This window comes from Patiria miniata, unplaced genomic scaffold (assembly GCF_015706575.1).
Source record: "Patiria miniata isolate m_02_andy unplaced genomic scaffold, ASM1570657v1 HiC_scaffold_27, whole genome shotgun sequence".
Taxonomy (NCBI): domain Eukaryota; kingdom Metazoa; phylum Echinodermata; class Asteroidea; order Valvatida; family Asterinidae; genus Patiria; species Patiria miniata.
This window is the reverse complement of record NW_024037066.1, coordinates 9573453-9597989: the sequence shown is the minus strand read 5'-3', so window position 1 is coordinate 9597989 and position 24537 is coordinate 9573453. Positions and strand designations below refer to the sequence as shown.

At 40.5% G+C, this 24537-nt stretch overlaps 1 protein-coding gene across 1 annotated transcript; it reads left to right on the top strand.

The window, feature by feature from the left end:
- Positions 1–3911: 3911 nt before the first annotated feature.
- On the top strand, positions 3912–23027 carry LOC119734322 (E3 ubiquitin-protein ligase CHIP-like). Its single transcript, XM_038207760.1, has 7 exons — positions 3912–4156; positions 7626–7824; positions 8037–8202; positions 9356–9443; positions 12507–12563; positions 15441–15557; positions 21531–23027. The coding sequence occupies exons 1-7, from the start codon at positions 4067–4069 to the stop codon at positions 21654–21656; spliced, it is 843 nt and encodes a 280-aa protein (XP_038063688.1). The 5' UTR covers positions 3912–4066; the 3' UTR covers positions 21657–23027.
- Positions 23028–24537: the final 1510 nt, after the last annotated feature.

Below are 24537 nucleotides of genomic sequence, written 5' to 3'. Positions count from 1 at the left end.
GGAAAAAGAAACAATTTAATGAGCTTATCAACTGAAAGTCTTGTCCAAGGCCTGCATGTTTTGCAAAAACCTGAGGATTTGGATTTATGTAACTTATACTATACCAAGCAGAATAGATTCCGCGCGTGTAGTGCCGCAATCGTAAGATGGAAAGGAATTACACACATCTTCAGGCACGGTTCTAGAGGGTTCTAGTAGGGTGTATCCAGATTTTTTTCAGGGGGGCGTGCTGAAATGTAGACCGATTACTTTTTCCGGACACTTAGGCCTCCGAAAATCATTAGGTGGGAAGGGGGGGGGACTCGTGCATTTTTTTCAATGGGGAGCGCAGATAAAATCCTACAATCGGCACACTATTTAGTGCATTATGTTATGGAATTTTTTTGGGGGGGGGCTAGACACAATTTTTTTTGGGGGGGGGGCTAAGCCCCAACAAGCCCCCCCCCCCCCCCCCCCCCCCCCCCCGTAGAGCCACCACTGCTTGACATCTTAGAATTCTACGACAGTTTACGGATTGTCCTTAGCTGGAACTTTTGAGCTCAATTTGGTGTGTGAAATTTAATCCGAATTTTGTGATGTCAAAGAAGATAAAGCACAAGGTTTATCTCTTCGTTGATCGATGATTAAAAAAATAAAAGATTATCCAGCAGATTTTTGAAAAATCGAGAAACGGAACAGACTTGTTTCTATTTTAGTAATCGAACCGCGGTTGTGATCTGTCTTTAGAATGATGACGTGCATTCCTCAACGTTAAAACTTAAGATGTTGCAATATTGCCTCCGGGAATGACTCCGTGCCTGTGTCAGCAGCGCGTAAGCACCTCCCCGCTGAAGGGGGCTTTAAGCGCCCAATCCCTGCATCAAAAGGCATTAAGAGCACGGCGGAATCTTTTGATTCGTGGCCCGGAGGCGCTCCGGTCGGATTTACCATTTTTAGCCCCCCTTCACGATCCGTCCTGATATACTGGCGGGATCGCGGAGTGTCGTTTTTATTATTGAAATTTAATGGAGAGTCGGAGTCTGGTCTCCAGGGAATAAGTCGGCTGGGAATTGGCGGTTTGGAATGGCTTATAGAGAAGATAATACAGACCCATCTAGCTGGGAAGATGTACACTTGAACTTATCCCTTCTGTTCTCACCTCTCGTGCACTTTTCCATACTCTGGGCCCTTGGGGGATCTTCGTCCTGCGTCTTTATACAATGAAGAGAACATCACTGCGCGAAGTAGATCGAGGGAAACCCGTCCAGAGGCTCCTTAAATGTCCAATTTCTGGTCTGGTCTATATAGAAGACATGAACTAGTGTAGTTCAATTACAGCAAGGAGGAGCTGCAGCTGCCAATAAACCCAATGATGAGATCTCTTGTGGTCATCATTACGGCGTAAACCAGAACACACTTCGACAGCCAGGTCACAAGGGAAGAGAACTACTCAGAGCATGGAGCTATATGCTCAGAGGGAACTAGAAGGTGCTGCTTACATTGTCAACACTGGGGTGTCCAAATTAACCAGACATTCTCAAATTTATCGGTTATTGGTGCTGAAAGACGAGAATTACGAAATACGAGCACCTCTTTGTTTATTTATTTCACAAAATACTTGCAGTGGACCATAATGACTTGGAAACACAACGCGCATATTTTACAAATCGACTCTTCCAAGTTTCTATACGAACATTTACAACCCAGATTCCCTTTATAGTTTGTTACACTATAAAGGCCTATACGACGGCAAAATTATAGGTGCCATCAGTTTTCTTTTTCATACCTCTTTAATTTATAAAACGATACCTCTTTAATTTATAAAATTAAAGTTGAACGAGAACCTTACTCGACCCATTCCACGATAGAGGATGGAGCTAGCTATGGCAACATGACATCACATTTCTCCCAATTGCTTCATCCTTAAAATGCAAATTAAATCAATCTAAACAGCCCTATGCATTCCAGACACTGGTTAGGGCATCCTCTTTTCCGGTCGTCCACGCTAGTAACAACAGTTTACACACCGCGTAAATCTAATTAGTTTGGCCTGTGGGAGAAAAATAGAACGGCTGTTATGTAGGTTAATTGGCATTCGAGAGCTCCGTGGGCCAAATTATCGTCGAGGAAGTCTGCTCATCAAGAGGCGGGTATATAGGATCGGCAGCCTCCAGCTGCGAGTGCCCTCCTTATTACTCGAATCACACTAGCACACAAACTCCTGAACCAAAACGAAGTCTGTAATCGACATTTAAATACCGGGATCTACCCGATGTTCCCCAATACATATGTTCCCCAATTACCTATGTTCCCCCAAATCCTTAGTGCTAGGGTTGGGGTTAGTATGGTTAGGGTTGGGGAACATTTGGGAACATAGGTACATAGGTACGCACCCTAAATACCCAGCCAAATCGATTCCCAAACTGTGATGGATCATGGAGCTATAAACAAAATTTCGGACTCATGAGGCGTCGGACTTATGAGGCATAAATTCCGCCTCATAGGTCCGACGCCTCATAAGGCCGACGCCTCACACGTCCGACAATGGACAAACGTTGTTTCGGACTTATACGGCGTCGGACCTATGATGCGGAATAAATAAGTCCGACTCCTCATAAGTCCGGAATCCTATGAGGCGTCGGACTTATGAGCGGACCCAATCCAATCATACTAAATGATAATGTTTTTGTGCAAAAAAGGAACCAGACATGAATCATCTTTTTGCATACATTAGCTCATTTGAAAGTTGATGACAGTGGACATAACCAACATGTCAACTGCCAGGAGAACATACTGGATTGAATGACCCACAAGATAACATCAGTGTGTTCAAATTGGGTTAAAATTCCTACTAGCGTATCATGCAATGGTTTCAGGTTTCAAGTCTCAGGTTTATTTCCATACTATAAGGTAAGTTGAATACTGTACATTAGGTAAATATATCAACGGAAATAATAGTATGGGGATGTCAGACGAGAAGCTGAAGCTTGCACTGGGTCTGCCCCCTTCACAAAGAATACATGTAGTTATACAATTCATGATTAACCAAAGGAGATATTCATAATAAATAATAGATGTTATTACATTAAATTCATTACCTCATAAAGTTACATGAAGTAAATTTTGACTTTCAATGTATTTTTAATAATTTTATTTGGCAATTAAAGTAATAATTTTGCTCTTAATCACCATTGACATTACGGTGAGAAGTCGATTTTTTATAAAACACATACTCTAATTGACGTCATTGGGCAGGAAGATCGAATTTTGTTCCAAAGGAGGGGTCTCTGGTGTCGTACAGGAGATGTGTAGGGATGTTCTAACTTATTAATATTATTAACTTTATTAAGCTTATTTGATGACCTAGTGTCGTAATTATGAATATCTTCTTCTTCTTTTGTACATGACTTTGATTTTTTGGGGGTCCGCTCATAAGTCCGACGCCTCATAGGTCCGACGCCTCATAAGTCCGACAAAATCGCATTCCCTAACCAATAAAGGCCCATAAGTCCGACGCCTCATAGGTCCGACACCTCATAAGTACGCCTATAGGTCCGACGCCTCATAGCTCCGACCTCGTAAGTCCGACAAATTAAACGCCTCGTTTTTCCGACGTCGGACCTATGAGGCGAAACAAATAAATTGTATGCCTCATAAGTCCGACGCCTCATAAGTCCGAAATTTCGGACTTATGAGGCGTCGGATCTATAATGAGGCGTCGAACCTGATTTTGTAAAAGTTTTTTTTTTCAAGTGATTTAAATCGTGATTTAAATCAAATAATTTCAATCAAACAACCCTGCCTTTAAATTTACAAATATCTAAGGAAAAACTTAAGATATTCCAAAAAAAAGAAAGGTCGGGAATTTTCGGGAAATCTCAGGGAAAGAAATATTCCAATCGAAAGGAAATTCAAAATTGAAGGTGGAAGCACTAACGAAGAGACACTTGAGGGCGCACTTCTTGAAAATGGCGACTTACGTCGCATTAGAAAAGCATATTTTGTGAATCGACTTGAGGGGTTATCCGACATTTACTGAGAAGAAAAGGACTTTTCATGTTACTACTTATACTTTCCAGAAGTAAACATGAGTGCCACAGAGTTGAAGGAGCAAGGTAACCGGTTCTACGGGGCCCACAAATACGAAGAGGCAATCACTTGCTACTCCAAAGCAATCGTACGTAATTATGTATGGGCGGTGCCCAGTTTTCGGACATTATACAAATACGGGCGATCGTGTAGTGTAGGGCCCCTGTTTTGTTAAAATTTATAAACATGTTTTTTATTGCTCAAATAATCACCTTTACAATCAAAAACAGACTTTCCTCAATTCTAATGACACCAGTTTTGCAATTTTTAACAGTTTCTTGGGGTAGAAATCACGATTTTCCCTCGCGGTTTGTGCCTTGCGATTCAGCGCGCTGTGCATGCTCGTGCAGTGATCGCTAGCCCTAGTCTATGGCCCGTACTCCTAGAACTATGAGGCTCCACATAGTGGAGCCTCATAGATCAAGAAGCCCGCAAAATTGCCTGCAGCACAAAACACTAATAAAGTACAAAAACGTCCATCAAAATGGAGACATTTCACACAGAACCGCTGCACAGTTTGCCCCTTTACTCCGTACTTTATCTCTTGACATACGTATCATGCGCAGAACTAACATAGGTGGATTCTGTCGGTTTTTAGGCCAAAATGATGAAAAATATGCCCTTTCCGCACTGAGCCAACCTGACACTAGAAAGGTGCACGCATATGATCGAGCGATGATTTTCGGTTCGCTCGGAGCGCGCCGCGGGGGGTACGGTACAAGCGAAATGATAGTATGTGCATGCGTACAAGTGCATGTACCGTACCCCCCGCGGCGCGCTCCGAGCGAACCGAAAATCATCGCTCGATCATATGCGTGCACGTTTCAAGTGTCAGGTTGGCTCAGTGCGGAAAGGGCATATTTTTCATCATTTTGGCCTAAAAACCGACAGAATCCACCTATGTTAGTTCTGCGCATGATACTTGAGTATGTCAAGAGATAAAGTACGGAGTATAGGGGCAAACTGTGTAGCGGTTCTGTGTGAAATGTCTCCATTTTGATGGACGTTTTTGTACTTTATTAGTGTTTTGTGCTGCAGGCAATTTTGCGGGCTTCTTGATCTATATGGCCCGCACTGAGTAGACTCTACATGCTGTGCTATATGCACATTGATTCCCAAAAGTGAGGATTTGAAAATAAAAAAACCAAAAATGTTGTTTCAATCATTCCAACTCAAACTCGGAAGGTGGGTTCACTTACCCGTACCTCTGAATATTGTCCCAAACTTAGGACATCCCTGTGCTTCCTTCTGGTGAAATTTGCCTCTTAGAAAAAATTAAACTAGGGCTAGGTGATCGCCATCTTTATTTTCGGGTTGCGCGTTGTCGCCGCGCTGTCGATGTCATCGGCATTTTTTACCCCCAAATTTCTCTCAATCAAAACCCTGGCCTCTATCTATGACATACCTGTTTATTGAGAATGTCGCCCAACTAGTTTGGTCGGTCTAATAATTTTAAAGTGGATTTGTTCCCTTATAGGAACGGGGCCCTACACTACACGATAGCCAAAATATGTATGTTTGTATGTTGCTGTATTTAGAAAGTTCAGGACATTGATAAATACTTCGGAATAAATGTCGCAAGCTGACGCCACTTTTTTTCTTCATATATCATCTCAATAAAGGTCAGTCATTGCAAAAATGTTGGATAAACATGAACCTGAGGGACTGAGAAACATTTCCAATTTTGTTAGGAAATACAAAATTTTCTTGACAATCCATAGACCTTGTACACAACCACTGAAATAGCGTCTGGATACTACATTCTTTCCCACACGGCCTATGTATTTACCTTTATTACACTCTCTTGTCGGGCTCTTTTTGAATTCTAACTATTTAAATAAACACCTAGATGCAAATTCATCAAAATCAACCGGGTTTAGGCACTGAGTGAAATCATTGACAATGTTATTGATCATAGCCTTGGCATTTATCAAATATCAGTGTTAAGATTTTTCCTCGGAAAGAATGTTGCATCCTGACACCACTTCAACGGTTGTGTACAAAGTCCATGGACTAGAGTCAGGAAAATTGGTAAAGTTTCTCAGTCATCAGTCCCACATTCATGTCTTGTCATCAATTTTGCAATGACTGACCTTTATTGAGATGATACATGTATGAAGAAAAAAGTGACGTCAGGTTGCAACATTCTTGCCTTTACCTCGAAGGATGTATTTTTAAGGTCAACCCCATGGTCAAGATATTTATTGTACCTACTGATTATTTCACAAAATTATTGTATTAAGATTTTGTTTCATGTTTCATGCATGATTTCAGTGCATTCAATTACTTCCCCCGCGCTTACTAGTGCAAGCACGACAGCGTTCGATTTACCTCTCACGAGCCTGGCCCAAGTGTCCGACTCGCCGAGTTGGTTACTTGGGTAAGTATCCCATAAGGTCATGCAACGTCCGGCGGATGCCTCAGGCCGTGTCCGAAACGGGCTTCCACGGAGCATAGAGCTACAAACCCTCTGTAGCTCTATGCACCATGTGCACGGAGCTACGATTACGAATTATTGTCAGCGCGTCCCCGCGTATTTTCACTGGGCGTGGACGTGCTCTAGACATAATTGATTCGGATGCAGCCTGGGAATTCGGAAAAATTTTGCAACCTGACGCCACTATACGATTGTGTACAAAGTCTACGGAGAGTCCAGCCATTTTTTTTCCTAACAAAATGGAAATATTTCTCAGTCCCAGATTCATGTCTTATCATCATTTTTGCAATGAATGACCTTCATTGAGATGACATATGAAGAAAAAAAAGTGGTTTCAGGTTGCAACATTCCCCCCCCCCCCCCCCCCCCCCCGGAAAAGCAAAAAAAAAGGAAGAAAAAAAAGAGAAAAAAAGAAGCGAGAAGTCATATTGGTGTAAATTTAATGGGTGGGTGGGGGGGGGGCAAAATGTCCCTACCCCCCTCTAAAACTGATAAGTCAGGAATAACTTGAGAAAAACAGGATTTTTTTGGAAAATATGTTTTGCCCCCCTATAGAAAAAAATCCTCGCGACGCCTATGTTTCCAGCTCTTGCACGAAACTTAACCCGAAACCGTTCGTTTATTTAGCTCCACTGCGCATGTCTGTCATTAAGCGAGGAGCCAGGCGCGAGTAAGCTGGGGGAAGTAATTGAACGCACTCTTTGCAAGTTGCAATAGGTGTAGGTGTTTGCAGGATTTATACGTCTGCTGACATAGATTTATTTGCACATAATATTTGCACACAAGATTACACCCACTGCGATGAGTATTCAATGCTCTGCACTGAAGTCATTTAGTTACAAATAAATAACCGGAAATAGACAAGGCAATGTAAGAAGCTCCCCATTGTCAGTGCCCACTGTATAGGGTATGTGTACATGTATACATAATGTAGGGTGGTGTACCTGTACATGCCAGATGATGAAAACAAGTGTTCATTTTCACAGACGTTTTTGTTCAATTGTGTTGTGTTACCCAAATTGATAGCAAGAATTGTGTTCAGTCACACAATATGAAAGGAAATTCTCTGAGTACTTGAACGTTTTAATGTCTCCACAAACAAATGCTTTTGTGCCCACAGTTAAAGAATTCCTCCGATGCCCGTTTCTTCACCAACCGATCACTATGCAAGATAAAGCTTCGGCGCTGGGAGGCAGCAGCCGGGGATTGCCGGTCAGCTCTAGAGCTGGAGCAAAATAACGTCAAGGCCCACTTTTTCTTGGGCCACGCCCTGATGGAGCAAGATTTGTATGATGAGGCTATTGCAAGTCTTTCAAAAGGTGAAGTACATACACACATTCTCATCAGACTATTTGTAAATTATTAAAAATGAAACTGTCTACATAGAGTTATCTGTAATGCGTCAGACACAATTTCCTGATCGAATGGCTTTGGATCAAGGGAATGGGAATTCCTCCCGATTGGCCAAAATCCAGATACCATTAATGACCTTCAAAAGTTTATGATGGAAAACTTTGTTTCTGATAAACAGCTCAGGATCTTGCCAAGGAGCTGAAGCTGAACTATGGCGATGACATTGCCTATACATTGAGGCAAGCCAAGAAACGGAGATGGTCCATGATGGAAGAGAAACGAATACAGCAAGAGATTCAACTGCAGTCATTCCTCAACAAACTCATCCTTGAAGACAGGGAAAGGCAAGTGGCCCTATGAAAAAAAAAAGGAATGTCCATTTATAACTGTGAGAGTGGAACTTTATTATGCACACATTATTTTTGTATGCATTTATTATGCATTTATTATGCATACATCATTAATACAGTGTATAGTGCCATTTATTATGCACACATTATTTGTGTATGCATTTATTATGCATTTATTATGCATACATCATTAATACAGTGTATAGTGCCTTTTGTGTCTATGTGTGTGATAGCATTTCATGGTGTGGTAGATCCAAACGAGTGTGGCTGGTGATGTCGTTGGCTGCCTAGATGTACCTAGTTAGGGTCCATGTCAGTATTTGTAGGTGGCTGACTTGCTGATTGCTTGCTTCCCTGTAGGTAGGCTCGCTGGCTGGCTTGCAGCCTGACTGGCTGGCTTGCTCCCCTGCTCCCGGATTATCTAACTGGCTGATTGGCTAGTTTGCTTGCTGGCTAGCTCCCCGATGACATGCTGGCTGGCTTAGTGGCCGGCATGCTGTCTGGCTAGCTAGCTGGTTGTTGACCGGCAGCCTGGTTTGCTTTGCTTGTTAGCTGCCAAGTTGGCATGCTAGCTAGCTAGCTGATTGACTAGTTGTCTGGCTTGCTTACCAACTGTCAAGTTGTGGGCCGGCTGGTTAGCTAGCTGGTTGAGTGGCTGGCTTTTTGGCTTCCCAGTTGACTTACTGACTGGCCTGCCATGTTGGTTGGTTGGCTGACTAATTGACTGGCGTGATGGATGGCTGGCTGGCAGGCTGGCTAGCCAGCTGGCTTGCTGGCTCTCTGGTTGGTTCACTGTCTAGCTTGTTGGATGACTTATTGGTTAGCCGGCTTCCTTCCCAGCTTACCGGTACTTGGCCGGCTATATTTAGCTGGTTGAAACCCATTTACAACCAATGCTTGCCAATGACACATATTTTTTGTGAACATTTCCACATAATTGTGGCACAAAAAAATTTAAAATCACATTAAAGAATGAAGCTGAGCATTGATGCGGGGTGAAAACCGATACTGAAATGCCCTCAACTAATAGTAATTGTGTACTTTCACCTCTTGAGAACATACATGTAGCTGTGCAGGGAAACACTAGACTATATTGTCTGTACAAAGACAGTTTCTTCCAATCTTCGTTTGGATCCTTTTATTCCAGAAAAAAGGCCGAGTTGAAATTGGACCAGGAAAAAGAGGATACAAAAGAAACGATTGAAGATAAGAAACAGGAAATTGATGTTGATTATGTAAGTATTGACTTGATTTGAAAGAGAAATTGCCTAATTGATGATATGATTAGTCGATGTACAATTGAATAAACAATTAAAAAAATATTCAATGAATTTAACAAGTAGCTGTAACAATGCTCAATGACTATTATTACTTCAGCGACCCTAAGATTAGTCAAACCTTAAAGCCAGATTGCTGTTGTTTGTTTCAAGAATTCTGTTTTGATCACCAGAATAGTATTTTTCAGAAAATAAAACCAGAGACATATTTACATAATGTACAAGAATGTCTTTCAACTCTGGTGATGTTACAAGTTTGAGCCTCTTTAGGATGCTCTTATCCAAGTGTCTTATACTAGGTGTGTATTTTTCAAATGTCAGGCGTGTGTTTTTCAAAGGCCCATGTACCAACACTTGTTACGGTCAGCGGGCATTTGCAGTGGCTGCACCTACACGAACACTCTGGAGCAGGCTCCCCTGGCATATCCAAGACTCACTGTCACTAACACATTCAAGACTCAGTTAAAAACATACTTTTTCACAATGTAGACAGCGCTTTGAAACGCCTGTAGGAAGCGCTACATACATGTACATGTAAATGTTATTATGTATTATTTCAGTCCAATTCAGTACAGTTCACAAGATGTTTGTAACACAATACAAGTCGTCAACATTTGTCTTGGGTTCCATAGGTTCAAGTCTAGCATCTTATCATGTAAATGTAATTTATTATGTATTATTCCAGTCGAATTCAGTTCACAAGATGTTTGTAACACAATACGAGTCGTCAACATTTGTGTAGGTTTCATAGGTTCAAGTCTAGCATCTGATTGTTTCTTAGAAACCACTCTTGAGCGACTGTTTGGAAAAAAAAAAACGGATTTGAGATTGTCCTTTGAGAGTATGTTTAAAGTTTATTAGGTTAGAAGGGAGGGGGACACACTCTATTCAGTGTGGTTGTTCCCTCCCCATGGACTTGAGGTTGTTTTTGTCAAACAAATATAATAAGTCATTGAGAGTAATGAATTCTTCATATCGGAGGAAGTCAGATGCTTGTGTGCTTCATTGACAAGCAACAGCCTCGGGTAATCACGGCTCTCCAGCAAGCAAGGTCGGGATCAGATATTCAGAGGGCAGGAGAGGCGTCCCACTGTCTGGCCTCATGAGTTACATACACAGTGTATGTAACGGCCCACCCCCATCTCAGTCTTGATGTCATGAATAAATTTTTAATGTACCAGTCATACCCCCCTCATCCAGAATCTGATTGTTAAACAGTGTACAAAAAGTATCTGATCCTCTCTCAGTCGCAAATGTGACAAATATGTAAGTTAATTTCCCACTACACCACCCCTCCCCCTCCCCCTCCCCCTCCCCCTCCCCCTCCAAGCTTAAAATGGAAATAATCCTTCATCCCTGTCAAGTCATATCAGTCATAAACTGAAGTAAAAAACATATCCCTGTACAGGTGATCCCCTGTTTCCTGAATCTCAATCTCCCTCTCCAATGATCTCAAACATACTGGTAAATGTCACAAATGAACAAGTTTTTGTGCTCCCATTACCAAATTTCAGTGTTATACAATGGAAACTTATTCCATCCAAATTACAAATGTATACAACAAGTGATTGTATCACACTCACAGTCGTACGCCTCTCCCTCCCCCTACCACAACCCCCCTGACCCCACCTCCCCACACATCCTCGATGTAGGACATTCCTCTCTACAAGTCTTTGCACCCGCAACGCTCCCTTGGTGTTAGGTTACACCTGGAGGCGATGAGCAAATAAGCATTCTATTTCTAGACAATGCATTATGCATGAATGCACGCCGATGCTGTTTTAGAATTTCGTCTCCGGGTTGGGCCAGGTGTCTTTGCCGAGGCTTCAGGGTGGAATATTTGACAGGGTTTTGCAAAGCAATCTAATATTTTTATCGTGCACCTGTTGCAGTTGAGGATAACTTCTGTTAACCCCAACCACCTCCCTCAAATAAATTACTTTGCTAATGTAAATGAGATTTTTGTGCTCAAATCATCAGTGTGAGGAGTGAAATTATGCAAAGGTTTTTCCATCAAGATTATATGTACATGTCTATATGTACTTGCAATAGTTTCTTACTTTAGGTTTTCCAGTTATATTAACACTTTATGTCACACAAATTCCCCAGAATGGTACTTTAAATGTTGTTTCAGAACATTGTCGATCTCCAATTCTCAATTTCAAATAGCAACCAACGGATTTCAATTTGAGGTGCAGTATAATTCAAATTTGTAGCATTCTAATTCATCCCTATTTTGGTAAAATTCATCTCATGTGGTGATTGGTTTTGTATTGGGGGGGGTCAATCATTTTTGCGCTTTGGCCATTTAAATCTAAACAGTGCACTTTTTGCATTTCGTAGCATATGAATGTCTTTAAATTTGTGGGTATTTCTGCATTTTCTTGTCACTTGTTTTTGAGACTCGATTGTACAAAAGATGGCTGTCAATGCTGGAATTCAGGGGGATGATGCAGTCAAATGCTGACAGAAACTGTATCACACATGTACATGCCTTCTTCGGAGAACAATTTGACTATCTGGCTGTTTCTGATACCCTTGGGATGAAGCGCCATAGTGCTTGCAGTATTATCCTATTACTCACCTTTGTGAGAACAGAAGAAATGTATTACCAAGAGGAGGGAGAACTTACATGATCAAGAAATGAAGGACTGCCTCTAGCACTTACTGGATGAAAGCCCCTTGTCAACCTCAGGCCAACTAAATGAAAGACGAGAGAAGCTCCCTGACAAGCTCCCTGACAAGCCACATTATTGCCCAAAGTACAGTTGCTTGGAGTCTAGATGGCATGCTCATCACACTCAAGCTTGCTCAGGACGTACATGTGTACCTCAAGCCTGCAATCCCGACATTGTGTTGAAATTGGAACTTTTAACAAATATGCAGTATTGTTCCAGGGAATTCGTGTGATATACATATAATGTTAAAATGACTGGGAAAACCTACATTAATGTACATGTAATGCCCCAAATTATTTCAGGACAGAAGAGAATGGTTTTGTTTGTTTCTGTTTTATTTCAGGACAGACATATGAAGGAGCTAAATGAGCTATTTGCTACGGTGGACGAAAGAAGAAGAGTAAGAAAATCTTCAAATTGCCTCTATGTAAAAATTTCATACAGCCTCAATCCTCCAAAATCATCCATAATTTCTTGAATATGGTCCATGGAGGGGTAACCACTGCCTGAATCCTGCAAAATCCTGTGGCAGTGACTGTCAATGTGTTGAGGCAGAGCCAGTGACATCCTGGAGCAGTGCCGAGGATTTCAAGTATAATCCAGGCCTAAATGAATGCATGGCTGAGCATTTAATAACACAAGTTCCGGCCTAAGACCTTGACACAGTGCATTCTCCAAAATGAGCCACACATTTTTTGCCATATAGCCTCAATCCTGCAAAATCCTCCATTTTGCAAAGAGGATTTTGGAAGGTTAGGGTTAATCAAACAAAGAAGACAGATTGTTTTTCATATGTTTCTCCCACTCAGTGCATTGCTAATCCATGCATCACTGAAGAGATGCATGTATCAAAAACAAAACAAGACAACCGAAAAAAGAAATGCAGGAGTCGTAACCTAGTTTACATTTTTAAGGAGAAATCTTGATGAATTAATCAAACTGAATTCCTTGGCATTGCTTTGAAGTTCAATTTACCCACGGACCATTTACTCAGTAAGAATATCTTCATTTCCACAAACAGTGTCTTGTGAAGCACCTGAAAACTTCTAATTCCAAGCCCCCGCAGCGACCCACTTTCAGTCCCATTCGCCTGACCCACTGATGAAATTCAAAGTCGGTTAGCCAAACCAAAATGTTCTCGGTATCTCTTTGATCTTGACAATCTGCGAAACCGTAATAAGAAGGAAATTGTTCCTTTCCTTGCGATGTTGTCACTGTCGGCTTCTTCCAAAGAGACTGTTTGTTTGCCAACAACAATCAGGGTGAAGCACTTGGTACACAAGTTCTCTATAAGATCACAAGGAATCACTGAGGAGTGTTTGTCGGCGATAAGGAAAGAAGCCTGCTCTTAAAAGTCAACGGAAAGTTAATGAGTAATTGGACTGGGATATCACCAGGGCGGCAAACGGGAAAAGCTAATCACCACATTGGAAGATAAATAAGCGATTAATAACATAGATTGTCACATTGATGTCTCCCTTTTCCCGTGTAGCTGGAGAAATTTGACCGTGATCTCACAAAGCGACTTGGTATCTGTGTTACGGCATTGAAAGTCCTCGACAAGCCAGTAATTACACAACCCCCAATTGAACGATTAATCATGACATTGGCACTAAATCAGGGCAGGTGTCGCTCTCTGTGGTGGTGGTTTTGAAGTGTTTTCTTTTCCTGTGTTATTTATTCCAATAACTTTGACTTGGAAAATTACATGTACCTGGATCTTGTCAACAGCACTGATGAGATTTTCTTGAGTATTTTGCTAAGAAAGGTACACAAAGTCTTGGTATCGAACAAAACCATCCAAAATTCACAAGTTTCTTTGAAATACTTTTGACGTACGTAAATGTTTTTCTTTGGTCATCAAAAAAGTTGAAGAAATTCAAGTCTTGTCTCTTGAAAATTCAGAAGTGCAAGTTACCTCAAATGAACAGGAAATCTTAAAGAGAGTGGTGAATTTAAACCTTAAAGGAAGCAAAGAATAGCTCATCTCTCTTTCATAAGACTTTCTGGTAAGCTGTTAATAGATAAATATCAATGCGCATACATCCAAGGTAAATTTACTGTAAATCTCTTCCATGCCTGAGCTATGAGCTAGATGAGTCCAAGTGTTTGTGCGGTTCATTTTTAAATATTCATGGTCTCTGACTTCGCTTGCGTAAAAACATTGGTGTTTTTACGCAAGGTTTCCGTGGTTATGTGAGGATTTCATAATCTCTTGATCAGAGAATAACTTATCATAAATGTTTACGATTAATTCACCAAATTTGAGATAAACTTGGTTCACACGCACATATTTGAGGAAGGTTCCTTTTTTTTTAACTCATCATCAGTGTTGTTGTGCTACTCACATATGCACCTCCGTATCACCACAAAATGCCAAGTTACCATAACCATCCCCAAAAGTAAAAAATGGTCATCCACTTAAAATGTTGACATACTCCATGAAAAATTCCTCTTCAGTAACAATGTTTAGGATTTGGAACAGAAATGCCAGGAGATTCTCCATTAGCTCTAACCTCCCCCCACATCAAAATGTCAAAAGCTTAAATACCACCTCAATTTAGGGGTCGTTTACAATTACATGTAAGGAGCCTGTACTTTGGTCCCATTAAATCTCAACTGGGCCCATCCCAGTTTCTTTAGATATTCTAAAATGCCGGGGAGCTCCAACTGATAAATTGACAGGACGTTTTGATAATTGTCACTGTCAGTACTTTTTGTGTGTCTGTCTTTTTATTTTATTTTTGTCGGCAACCAGAGCATCCGTCCAATTAATTCTACGTTTAGCATTCCCCTTGCGAAATGCCTCCCTAGACAAATATACTTACACTAATAGTTGGAGCATGCTCCGTCTCCACTGGGGAATTTGGTATGGGGGAAAAATCACAGCCTTGTATATCTAAATATGAAAAGTGTCATTCGTATCTTTGAAAGGCCAGGATGTTTTGTTGGAAGAAAAAAGCTTGTTTGGGATTTTAGCACCAGATTTATAAGCAGCAAGTTTTCAAAAAAAAGTTAGGAATTGGGATTTTTTTTTTGGTGATGTTATTGTATATCCTGTCAGCAGATTTAAAACAAAGTGCAAAAATATTCAATCGCATGAACTGGGTGCATATCATTTTAAGTAGTTGAAATGTGTCATTAATAATTTTGTGTATCCATTCTTTAGTTTTTCATAGTTTTCATTCTTTAGTTTTGTCTATAAATTTTTATGTTGGCAAAGTATTTTGATTTCAATTTTGCAATGATTGTTGGTTCATATTTTTTGTCTTGGCAGACGAGAGAGGTACCAGACTACCTATGTGGGAAGATCAGCTTTGAGATCATGAAAGATCCCGTCATTACACCCAGCGGCATCACATACGACAGGAAGGATATAGAGGAACATTTACAGGTACCTATTAAGCACACTTTCCTGGAGTGTTTTGTACTAGTTCCGACACTATTGATTCCAGCGTAGATTTTCCCGCAGATTTGCGCTATCATGTTTTCAAGCAGTTTCAAATTACCTGAGGGCCTTTGAGCAATTTCAGTTGAACCTGGTTTGCACTTTCTTGTCATGATGGCTTTAAGCTGCTCACAGCATATGTAGGCCATGGCAAATGTTCTGTCACCTGCGCCAGCCAAAAACATCTTCTTTTTTTAGGGAAGAAGCAGATGGTTGAACCCCCCCCCTACAAACCCTCGTTCCCTTTTTGAAAAAAATTATGGCTGACCCAGATTTCTTGAGACTGTCAAAGAAAGGGTGCCGTTTGATATATCTGAGCTGTCAGCGGTGCAGTAGGCTATGATGCCGCTCAGAGAGGAAAACATTTTGTAGACGTAAAGTAGAAAGACCAAAAGGAGGCAGGCAGAAATGTGGTCCGAGTGATGCTTGACAAGCATCTGACGGTAAAGGAGACTGTCGTTGCACTGTGGATGCACTGGACTTGCTTGCACAACCAAATGACACATAATTATGGAACCACAGGAAACCGCATACATCAAATAGGGAACTTCCCCGGTAAGCAGCAGTTCCAAAGTGTTAATGGATGACCAGTACGTGTGAACCATTGACACGTAATTGCTTGTCTCTTGCCTTTGCTGTTAGGCTACACAACCAAACTTTTGCATAGGTAGCCCCATTTATTAAAGGACATCATCTGTCATTCTTTGGCTAATTTTGCTCAGGCAGTGAATTTGTCAACCTACTTCTAGGTGTTTGTAGGGCATGACAATTATACGCTCAAAAAATACCAAACACATGTAGTTCCCTCAGTCACAAGGAAGATCAGTCTTAATGAGAAAACGTCTGGGCAAGAATTTGAATGAGTTGAATCAGCAGTGGCAATTTACGCCTTGAGTGCATACGGTGATGCAAGATGTGCAGACAGGTGGTACAGTTCTCAGATGCAAACTAATTGATTAACTTGCAGAATATATGCAACAATACCAGCAAAGGCGTATCACCCCTTATTTAGCATGCGGGCCCAGTCACATGCTCATGAATAATTCATGAATTATTCATGAGAAATGACAGTTAAGCAGGTGTGTATTCTGCATGCGTATGTGCCGTCCGCCGTGCCGTGTTTGGAATTTTTACTTCCCAGTTCATTGACCTGGAGATTAGGAATACTGCAAAGTGGTGCTTTTCTCACGAAAGTACAGTAGGCATGGTAGGCCTACAGACCCTTTGAAACATGACGTCACTGCCTTACAAGTGCAAACTGACATCAGCTATTAAAACAAGAACAATTCGTCGTGTGCCCCGGCAGAAGGGCATACATGTATGTGCATATGCCCTTATGCAATAGCGCGTAATGACCAAAATGTTCCCAGCAAAAGGGCATATGCAGAAAACTGCCTCCAATTGAATGAAATTTAAACATTTTTATCAGAAATTAATACAAGTTGATCCAAAACTTATGATTCATACGTGCGACAAATTTCAAATTCGTACGATTTATAGTTCGTGTAGGAGAACATTGGATACATAATGCGCGCGAGGGAACAATGGAACCTTTCAATGCCATTTTTTTGAAAATGATTTTTGCATCAGAACACTCATATGCCCTTCTGCCGGGCACCCGACGAATTAAACTAGCTTGATACAAATACTCTGTGTTGGTTTGTACCTGATATCTATTTTAGCTGCGAGTAGCAGCTCAGCAAATCATCATGTCTCTCCGTTAGCGAGCAAATGTAAATCGATGAGAGTCTCTCGTAAACGCAATCCTGGTGAACCTACCTATGAGATGGATGGAGTGGGTCTTGAAGCAACTAAGGAATTCACGTATCTGGGCATAAAAATCCAAAATGATTTGGGAGGGGAAAATCAGACGCAGCATGCTGTTACCAAGGCAACGAGAGTCCTCAACTTCATCAAACTCGAAATTTCTACATGAGCTCTAAAAACATAAAGGAAAGGTTATATTTCACCCCACTCTTAGAATATGGTGTAGCAGCATGGAACCCTTATAAAATCAGTCATCAGTCTGCGATAGAGAAAATTCAGTGCAGAGCTGCATGCTTCATTCATGGAGATTACGCCAGACAGAGTAGTGTCTCCTACATGTTTTCGTCTCTTGGATGGGAGAAGTTAACTGACAGAAGGGAAACCCACCAGATGACTCAACTCTACAAGATAATCACTCACACAGTTGACATCGATGCTTCAGACTATCTTCAATCGAAAATGCAGAGATCCAGGAGAGGGAACAACTACCAATTCAACATAGTGAAAACATCCTCAACTGCATTCAAGAACGCGTTTTTTCCAAGGACAATTAAATTATGGAATGACCTGCCCCAACACCTCACTGACTCTTTGACGCACGAGACCTTTAGGGAAAACTATTATAACCATATCGTGACCGAGACATAGATGCCGAAACCTCCCCGTGACCTCCTAGTCAAGATCCCTAGAGGATGTTTCAGGAGGAAACTAACCAAGTACCAAGTAGTACCAAGTACCAAGTTTAGTCAGTTACATGTAGTTAGTTAGTTAGTAACAAACGTTGACATTGTCTATTGCTCCTACATATTTTGACCGATTTCAACCAAACTTTGTCAAAAGTATCAGTAGCCCAGCCCCAACATGTCACATGACCAAACTGGGGTCAATGGTCATCATGGGGTAACTGGGGTCAAAAAAACCTGATTTTTTTTACTCAAAACACTACTCCTTCCAGAAAGTACATGGCACAATCACGTGACTCATGCTTGAACACGAATTCGTTGGCCTGCAGCTTCCGAGATCCAGTCGAGCTTGTTCTATCTATATTCATAACTTGGAGACTGTTGTAATGTTATATTTGTATGCATAGAAACATTCATCTGTAATCACAACCAAACCTCTTGGCATTTTTCTTTTCTGGATTTTTTTTCTAACTTTGCCCAATTTCAAGAGATATCTATTCTGTTTCCCCCCCCCCCCCCACCTCCTAAAAAAAAGTCAGATTATATGCAATTTTTTTCCAACAAGGGCTGTTCTCTGGGCTGTTGAAAGTATTTTCAACCCTCCCTCTGTATTCACATGTGTCAACATAAATAAAAAATGATTGAGTGGCTCATTAGTCTGTTTTCCAGTCCACTCAAGATTAATGTGCCCATGCAGAGTTGCATGGCCCCAGAAAAATGTTGTCTTAAATTGAATTAAGCCGTGGAATTGGGTGTATCTTGATGGAAATTTTTGTCTGCCTGATGACTTCAGGCTGGCATGATGGAAATAAGGCATCGTGGTTAGATGCAATTCTTTAATTTTTACGTTGTTATGACAAGATCCCTATTTTAACTGATCTGGGCTCAAAAGCCTTTAACTTCAGCTCATCTGGCTAGCATTAAACTCCTAGAACCACTTATTTCTTCCTTAAAGCCAGAGTCCATCATTTGCAGCTATCCAAAAAGTAACTGGCGTAATTATTTTTGAAAAACATACTTGGGTGAAAGATAGTAAGGGGACTAAACTCCCTGTGAAATTATTCTTTCTGTAAAGCTGTCATTTTGAAGAAATCAACAAAAGAAGGCCTTTCCAACGGTGCTTCTTAAGAAGCACCGTAGGAAATTCAAATTAGTAGTTTGCTTTTTTTATTCAGCGAAGCGCGCGCAAGCATTGGCATGACGCACACGCGCCGCGGTTGCTATAATTCATTGGATCAGTGCATGACATTGCCTAGCTGCAATCGGCTCAGTGAGAACATGTCTCAGACGCTGAATTTAGGCCCAATTCAAAACATGATTCAGCAAACTTTTGATTTGAAATCGAGATCCTAGAATGTTGTTTTTCTCAAAATATACAGCTAAAGCTGAGCTGAAACTTCATCAGGTTAGTTGTTCAGCACCCTTCTTTAGACCTTGAGAACTTTTGTTGCTTCAAACAAACAAAATGCACAGATTATAAATGATGGACTATACCTTTAATGAAGTGAAAGCTCAGAAACTGTTCCACGGTGCCTTTTGGTATCCATAAAATGTAGACTCAGGCTTGTAATTTATGTTTAATGAAGTAACTAACGGACATTATTGGGAAGTGTCTTGCTTCATAGTATGATTGATATGCACAAATATCTAGCCAGGACTGGTTTGCACTGGTTCCATCATACCGGTACATACATTCACAATTCTAAAACAGTCATTGCAGCTGGATGCAATTTTATTGCTGCGCTTACATTTGTATATTGTAAACAGATAATTCTGCGCTCATAGTTGACGTTAAAAAAAAACTGAAGGAATTTGTTTAGCTTGAAAAGGTTAGTACATCGGCCATCGCAAGTGCAGAATTCTGTTTTTAACAGATTCATAAAATTGGGCCCCGCGCATGAATTCCCTCAACTTGGATTCAGGCTCTTGATCTGAATTCATACACTGACCGAAATGCCGCTGAATACTTGAATATTATTTGGCCGCGATTGCCTATATTTAGCTCCATATCTGATCTAATACATTATGTATTAGCTTTTACCATTCGCTTGACCTGAAAACCTAGATCATATCTTGCAAAATCCATGCTAATATCTTGCCTTTATTAATATTTTTTGTTCTTTTCACCTGCTTGGCTCAGATGTTTAAAAGGAAGTTACCTATATTTTGCAGGCCCTCTACATGATAGAACCCTTAAAGATCTAGATCATGAAAATTTACCATACCTAATCAATTCTTCATATACTTTTACATACCGAGATTCCTGTTGCTTAGAATTTCATGGCGTGCACAAAGTGTTTTTCAGACCTGAAAAGTGTGCATTTTTTAAAAGATTTCCTTGATAACAAGACAAAAGCATCCCCTACTCCCTTAAAGTAGTCTTTGTGGTCAATATGTTTATAGAAAAAAAGTACTTTGAAATTTAAAGAGCCTCAACAATAGTTTGTTTTTAGGTCGTGTAGCTTCAGAGAATCTTGGCTTAGGCCAAAAAAAAAAAGTCTCCGGTTTCTGGTATGCGCGCGCGTCGCCGTAGCCATTCGCGTCGGCAAAATGAAAAAAAAAATTTTCAATGAAAGATGATGTCTCAAAACCTCCAAACTCACTGGTTTGACTGGAATCCTGCTGCTGCACAATTTTAACGTGTTTTTAGATGGGGTTATGATCGAGAATAAGCTTTATGTGGCCTCTCTGGACTCCCATATATTTGCACTAAGTTTAGTCGGGCACCATTTGCAGTCATCAGCCGACATTTGAAGCAAAAAAGTCAGGTAAAAAAAAAAAGCCACGTCGCCGCACCACTTTGGGGGCAAGCTCCATACCAGAAAACGGAGACTTTTTTTTTGGCCTTAATTCACTTTTGAAGTATTAAGATCAGCCGGTTTGAATATTCAGAATATACCAAACTCAATCAAGACCTAATTCAATACCCCAAACTCTCTACTATCTACTCTCACTATGCATTCCCTCAGGTCTGTTTAAAGTTTAAAAAATAATAATATATTTCTGGACGCCACCCCAAAATGATCTAAAATCAAAGCCTGCTATAATACAGTACTAGATCATTGAGAAAGTTAAGTCTGATTAATAGGCCAATTATCAGTGTTGTAGTCGAGTACTTTTTTCCGAGTACTGTGTACTGCCGAGTACGCCGAGTACTTAGGTTGCCGAGTACGAGTACCGAGTACGAGTACTTTTCTACAACACTGCCAATTATTAATTTCAATCTCTTGAAATAACAAAATTGTCTGTTTTGTCTCAATAATGAGAATTTCAATGAAATGTTCTTTGGTTTTCTTTATTTTTTTAATCAAATGTTTTTGTTTTTCCTGCTTGTCTAATGTCTACTACAGTTTCACACATTGTCTTGCAGAAAACTTCTTCCAGGACAGACATTTCAATCCTGGATTGGCATTTCAGTTGAAACATCAAGCCTTCAAACTTATATCCTTTTTTTCCCCAATAATTTCAGCGGGTTGGCCACTTTGACCCAGTGACCCGGATCAAACTCACCCAAGAACAGCTCATCCCAAATCTGGCCATGAAGGAAGTCATAGGTGCATTCACCCATGACAATGAATGGGTGGAGGAATACTGAAACTGAACATTAGATCATTATTGGAGCAGGCTCGGGCGACTACAGACCAGATTGCAATAGAAATCTTGGAGCTTAGCATCAAGTATCTGAGACAGAACTGGGATTGCAGGAAGGCAGGTTTATACTTTGCAAAGCAAGTTTAACGTATTTATTGTGATTCAGGGCTTTTTTTTGCTTTCTGCATTAATGGGGCTTTTGTCTCCCACAAAAATTGTGATGCGATCAAGCTAAATGAGTCGTTTGTCTGGAACTTTCATTTGGAGATTCAGGCCAAAATAGGGCCACTTCATCACATCACTTCATCACATCTCTTGGTGTTCCGACTTCCATTATTTTTTAACTAAATATGGTATCAGCATGCGGTTTTCACAGCAGGAAAGCTGAAGTTGTGCTCTTTTCAAATCTGTGAGAAAAAAAAAATTACCAGGGTTGACAAATGACTCAATTAGATTGATCGCATCACAAATGTCTCCCTGCACATATCAGTTTGTTTGCTACATGGAAGACTAATTCTATACCCATTGTTTCACAAGAAACAAATTACCCACAGAGAGCAAAAAGAAATGATTGTTTCATCTACATGTAATTTAAAGTTATAACTGTGGGTATATGTGTTCTACGTGTATTCAAAGGTAGTATACAACATCTGCAAACATCAAAAAACAAAATTACCGACTTATAATGGAATACCTTACTTGACTGTAATTATCTGTTTCTATTCGGCCATGTACAAACACCATATTCTGGTTGTCGCATACATTGGTCGGGTCTTGTGCAAGTCCCAAATTAGGTTATGGGATGGGCTTTTGCGGTGAGATTTCTTATGTTGATGTGTTATAAGATGGAATTTTGCGTCGGGGGGGATATAAATCAAATTAGGTTTTGCCCTTCACCGACGTTTTTAAACACTGTATACTCCCGAGTGAAAGCTGGAAAAAATCACTCGGGTGGAACTCGAACCCACGACCTCCTGCTTTCTAGTGCAGATGTCTTACCACAGATGTCTTATCAGATTTGAACCGGCCACCCGATCCCGTTAGCTCGGTGGTCGAGTGGTAAGACATCTGCAATACCGGGTAGAAAGCAGGAGGTCATGGGTTCAAGTCCCACCCATGTGATTTTTTCCAGCTTTCACTCGGGAGGTAACACAGTGAGTATACAGTGTTTAAAAACGTCGGTGAAGGGCAAAACCTAATTTGATTCATGTTGATGTGTGATATGGAAGTTCCCCATGATTACTATGTGCAGAAAAAAAATTAAAAGACTCCAGATCACTCCTTTGGATAAAAAAGTTCACGACGAATCACAAAGACAAAGAACAGCACATCAGAATGGCCGATGACAAGGTACACGACTGTGCTTAAAAAATGATCTAGAAGAACGGTTAAAAATGCAAAATACACAGTACATCGAATGCTAATTGAGGTAGTTAAGAATCCATTTCAGAACCCAGAAAACTAAGATGGCAAATAAAAATGCCAAAATATAGGATCTGAATTTGCGACTTGCACACAGATGACCCTTGACATACACTGTCTCAAGCATCATATGAAATCATGGCACCTGGTGTGCTGTCATTTTTAAGAAAAGTGGAATTTCCAACGATGGTTGTGATACTAAGTCCGAATTTCAGCCCAGGAAATTAATTCTGGTTTAAATAAGAGCATTTTGAACCTACACTTTCAAACTTGAAACTTTAGTAGAAATGACTCCACATTGATACAAATTCCAGTATGTCTGAATTCATGTGTTCAAGCTTTCTTCTGATAAACACCAAACCTTCTACAAAGGCAGAAAAATTGGCAAGAACATGCCTACTGTATCATTAGTTATTAATGATATTGAATACTTACCGGTACACAAGTGTTATTTAGAAATTCAAAACTAAAAGCAATGTAGAGTACTCCATGTTTGCTTTGCAAAGATACATTGTAGGAAACAATCTAAACTGGCCTTTGCAAGAAAAAAAGGTACCCATTTAGATTTACAATGTATTTATTTATTTATGTTTTTGTTCTGGGAAGGAGGATGTGTTCTTAAACTTTGGGTTTTTTGTGTAGAAAGGATCACAATGTCAATTTTTGTTGCCAACATGTTGTCAACAGAGGGCGCTCTTGATCTTTAGTGGCACTGTGGTTGCACAGGTGGGTAGATTTTAGTTATTGTAAGACTACATTGCAGATTAAACACAAGGGGGGGGGGAATCGGGTGGCATATCACTCCCATCTTACCTATCAATGAAAATACACAAAATTTGTAATAAGATTAGAAAATCTTGAGAAACCATGAAGGTCCCCCCCCCCCACCACCCAAAAAAGTCTAACAAGTTTAAAGTCGATGGCCGAATTTCATGGCGCTGCTTTACAGTTGGGTTAGCAAAAAAGTTGTGGCATGGATGTGCTAATGGTTGCACGTGCATATATTTTCTATTCTTACGTCACTAATTTAAGCAACTGTTTCCTCTTCAAAAGCTTATTCTTGCTGTGTTTACTGCTAAAGGTCTCCATGAAATAAACTGTTGCAATGCCACAAAATTAGGAACAGAGTGTAATGTTTGTTACATTTGCAACTGATATATATAAGGCTAAAAAAAATAGTCGGTCTCTGGTCAGAGTGCACGTCGATTTTAATCATGTGCGTCAATCTTCTTTTTTTTCGAATTTTCTGCGGAAGCTACAACAGCAATCTCTGTTGCCGCCCCACCTCAAATGTTTGTATCAAAGAGAACCAAGGAATGGGGAAATTGCACAAAGGCAACTGATAGAGGGCTTCAAGGCAAATTAGAGAGGACACAAACAAGCAAAATAGTACCCAGCTTGTCTGTACAATCCAAGCTTGAAAAAAAAATGTCGCAGCATCAATTACTGAACTTTGGTCTGAC

What these genes read in the sequence shown, in the direction of transcription:
- LOC119734322 (XM_038207760.1), top strand. Translation starts at nt 4,067, where the DNA reads ATGAGTGCCACAGAGTTGAAGGAGCAAGGTAACCGGTTCTACGGGGCC. An exon ending in TATTGCAAGTCTTTCAAAAG is followed by an intron (nt 7,825 to 8,036) that starts GTGAAGTACATA and finishes TCTGATAAACAG; the next exon opens with CTCAGGATCTTGCCAAGGAG. An exon ending in ATATAGAGGAACATTTACAG is followed by an intron (nt 15,558 to 21,530) that starts GTACCTATTAAG and finishes CAATAATTTCAG; the next exon opens with CGGGTTGGCCACTTTGACCC.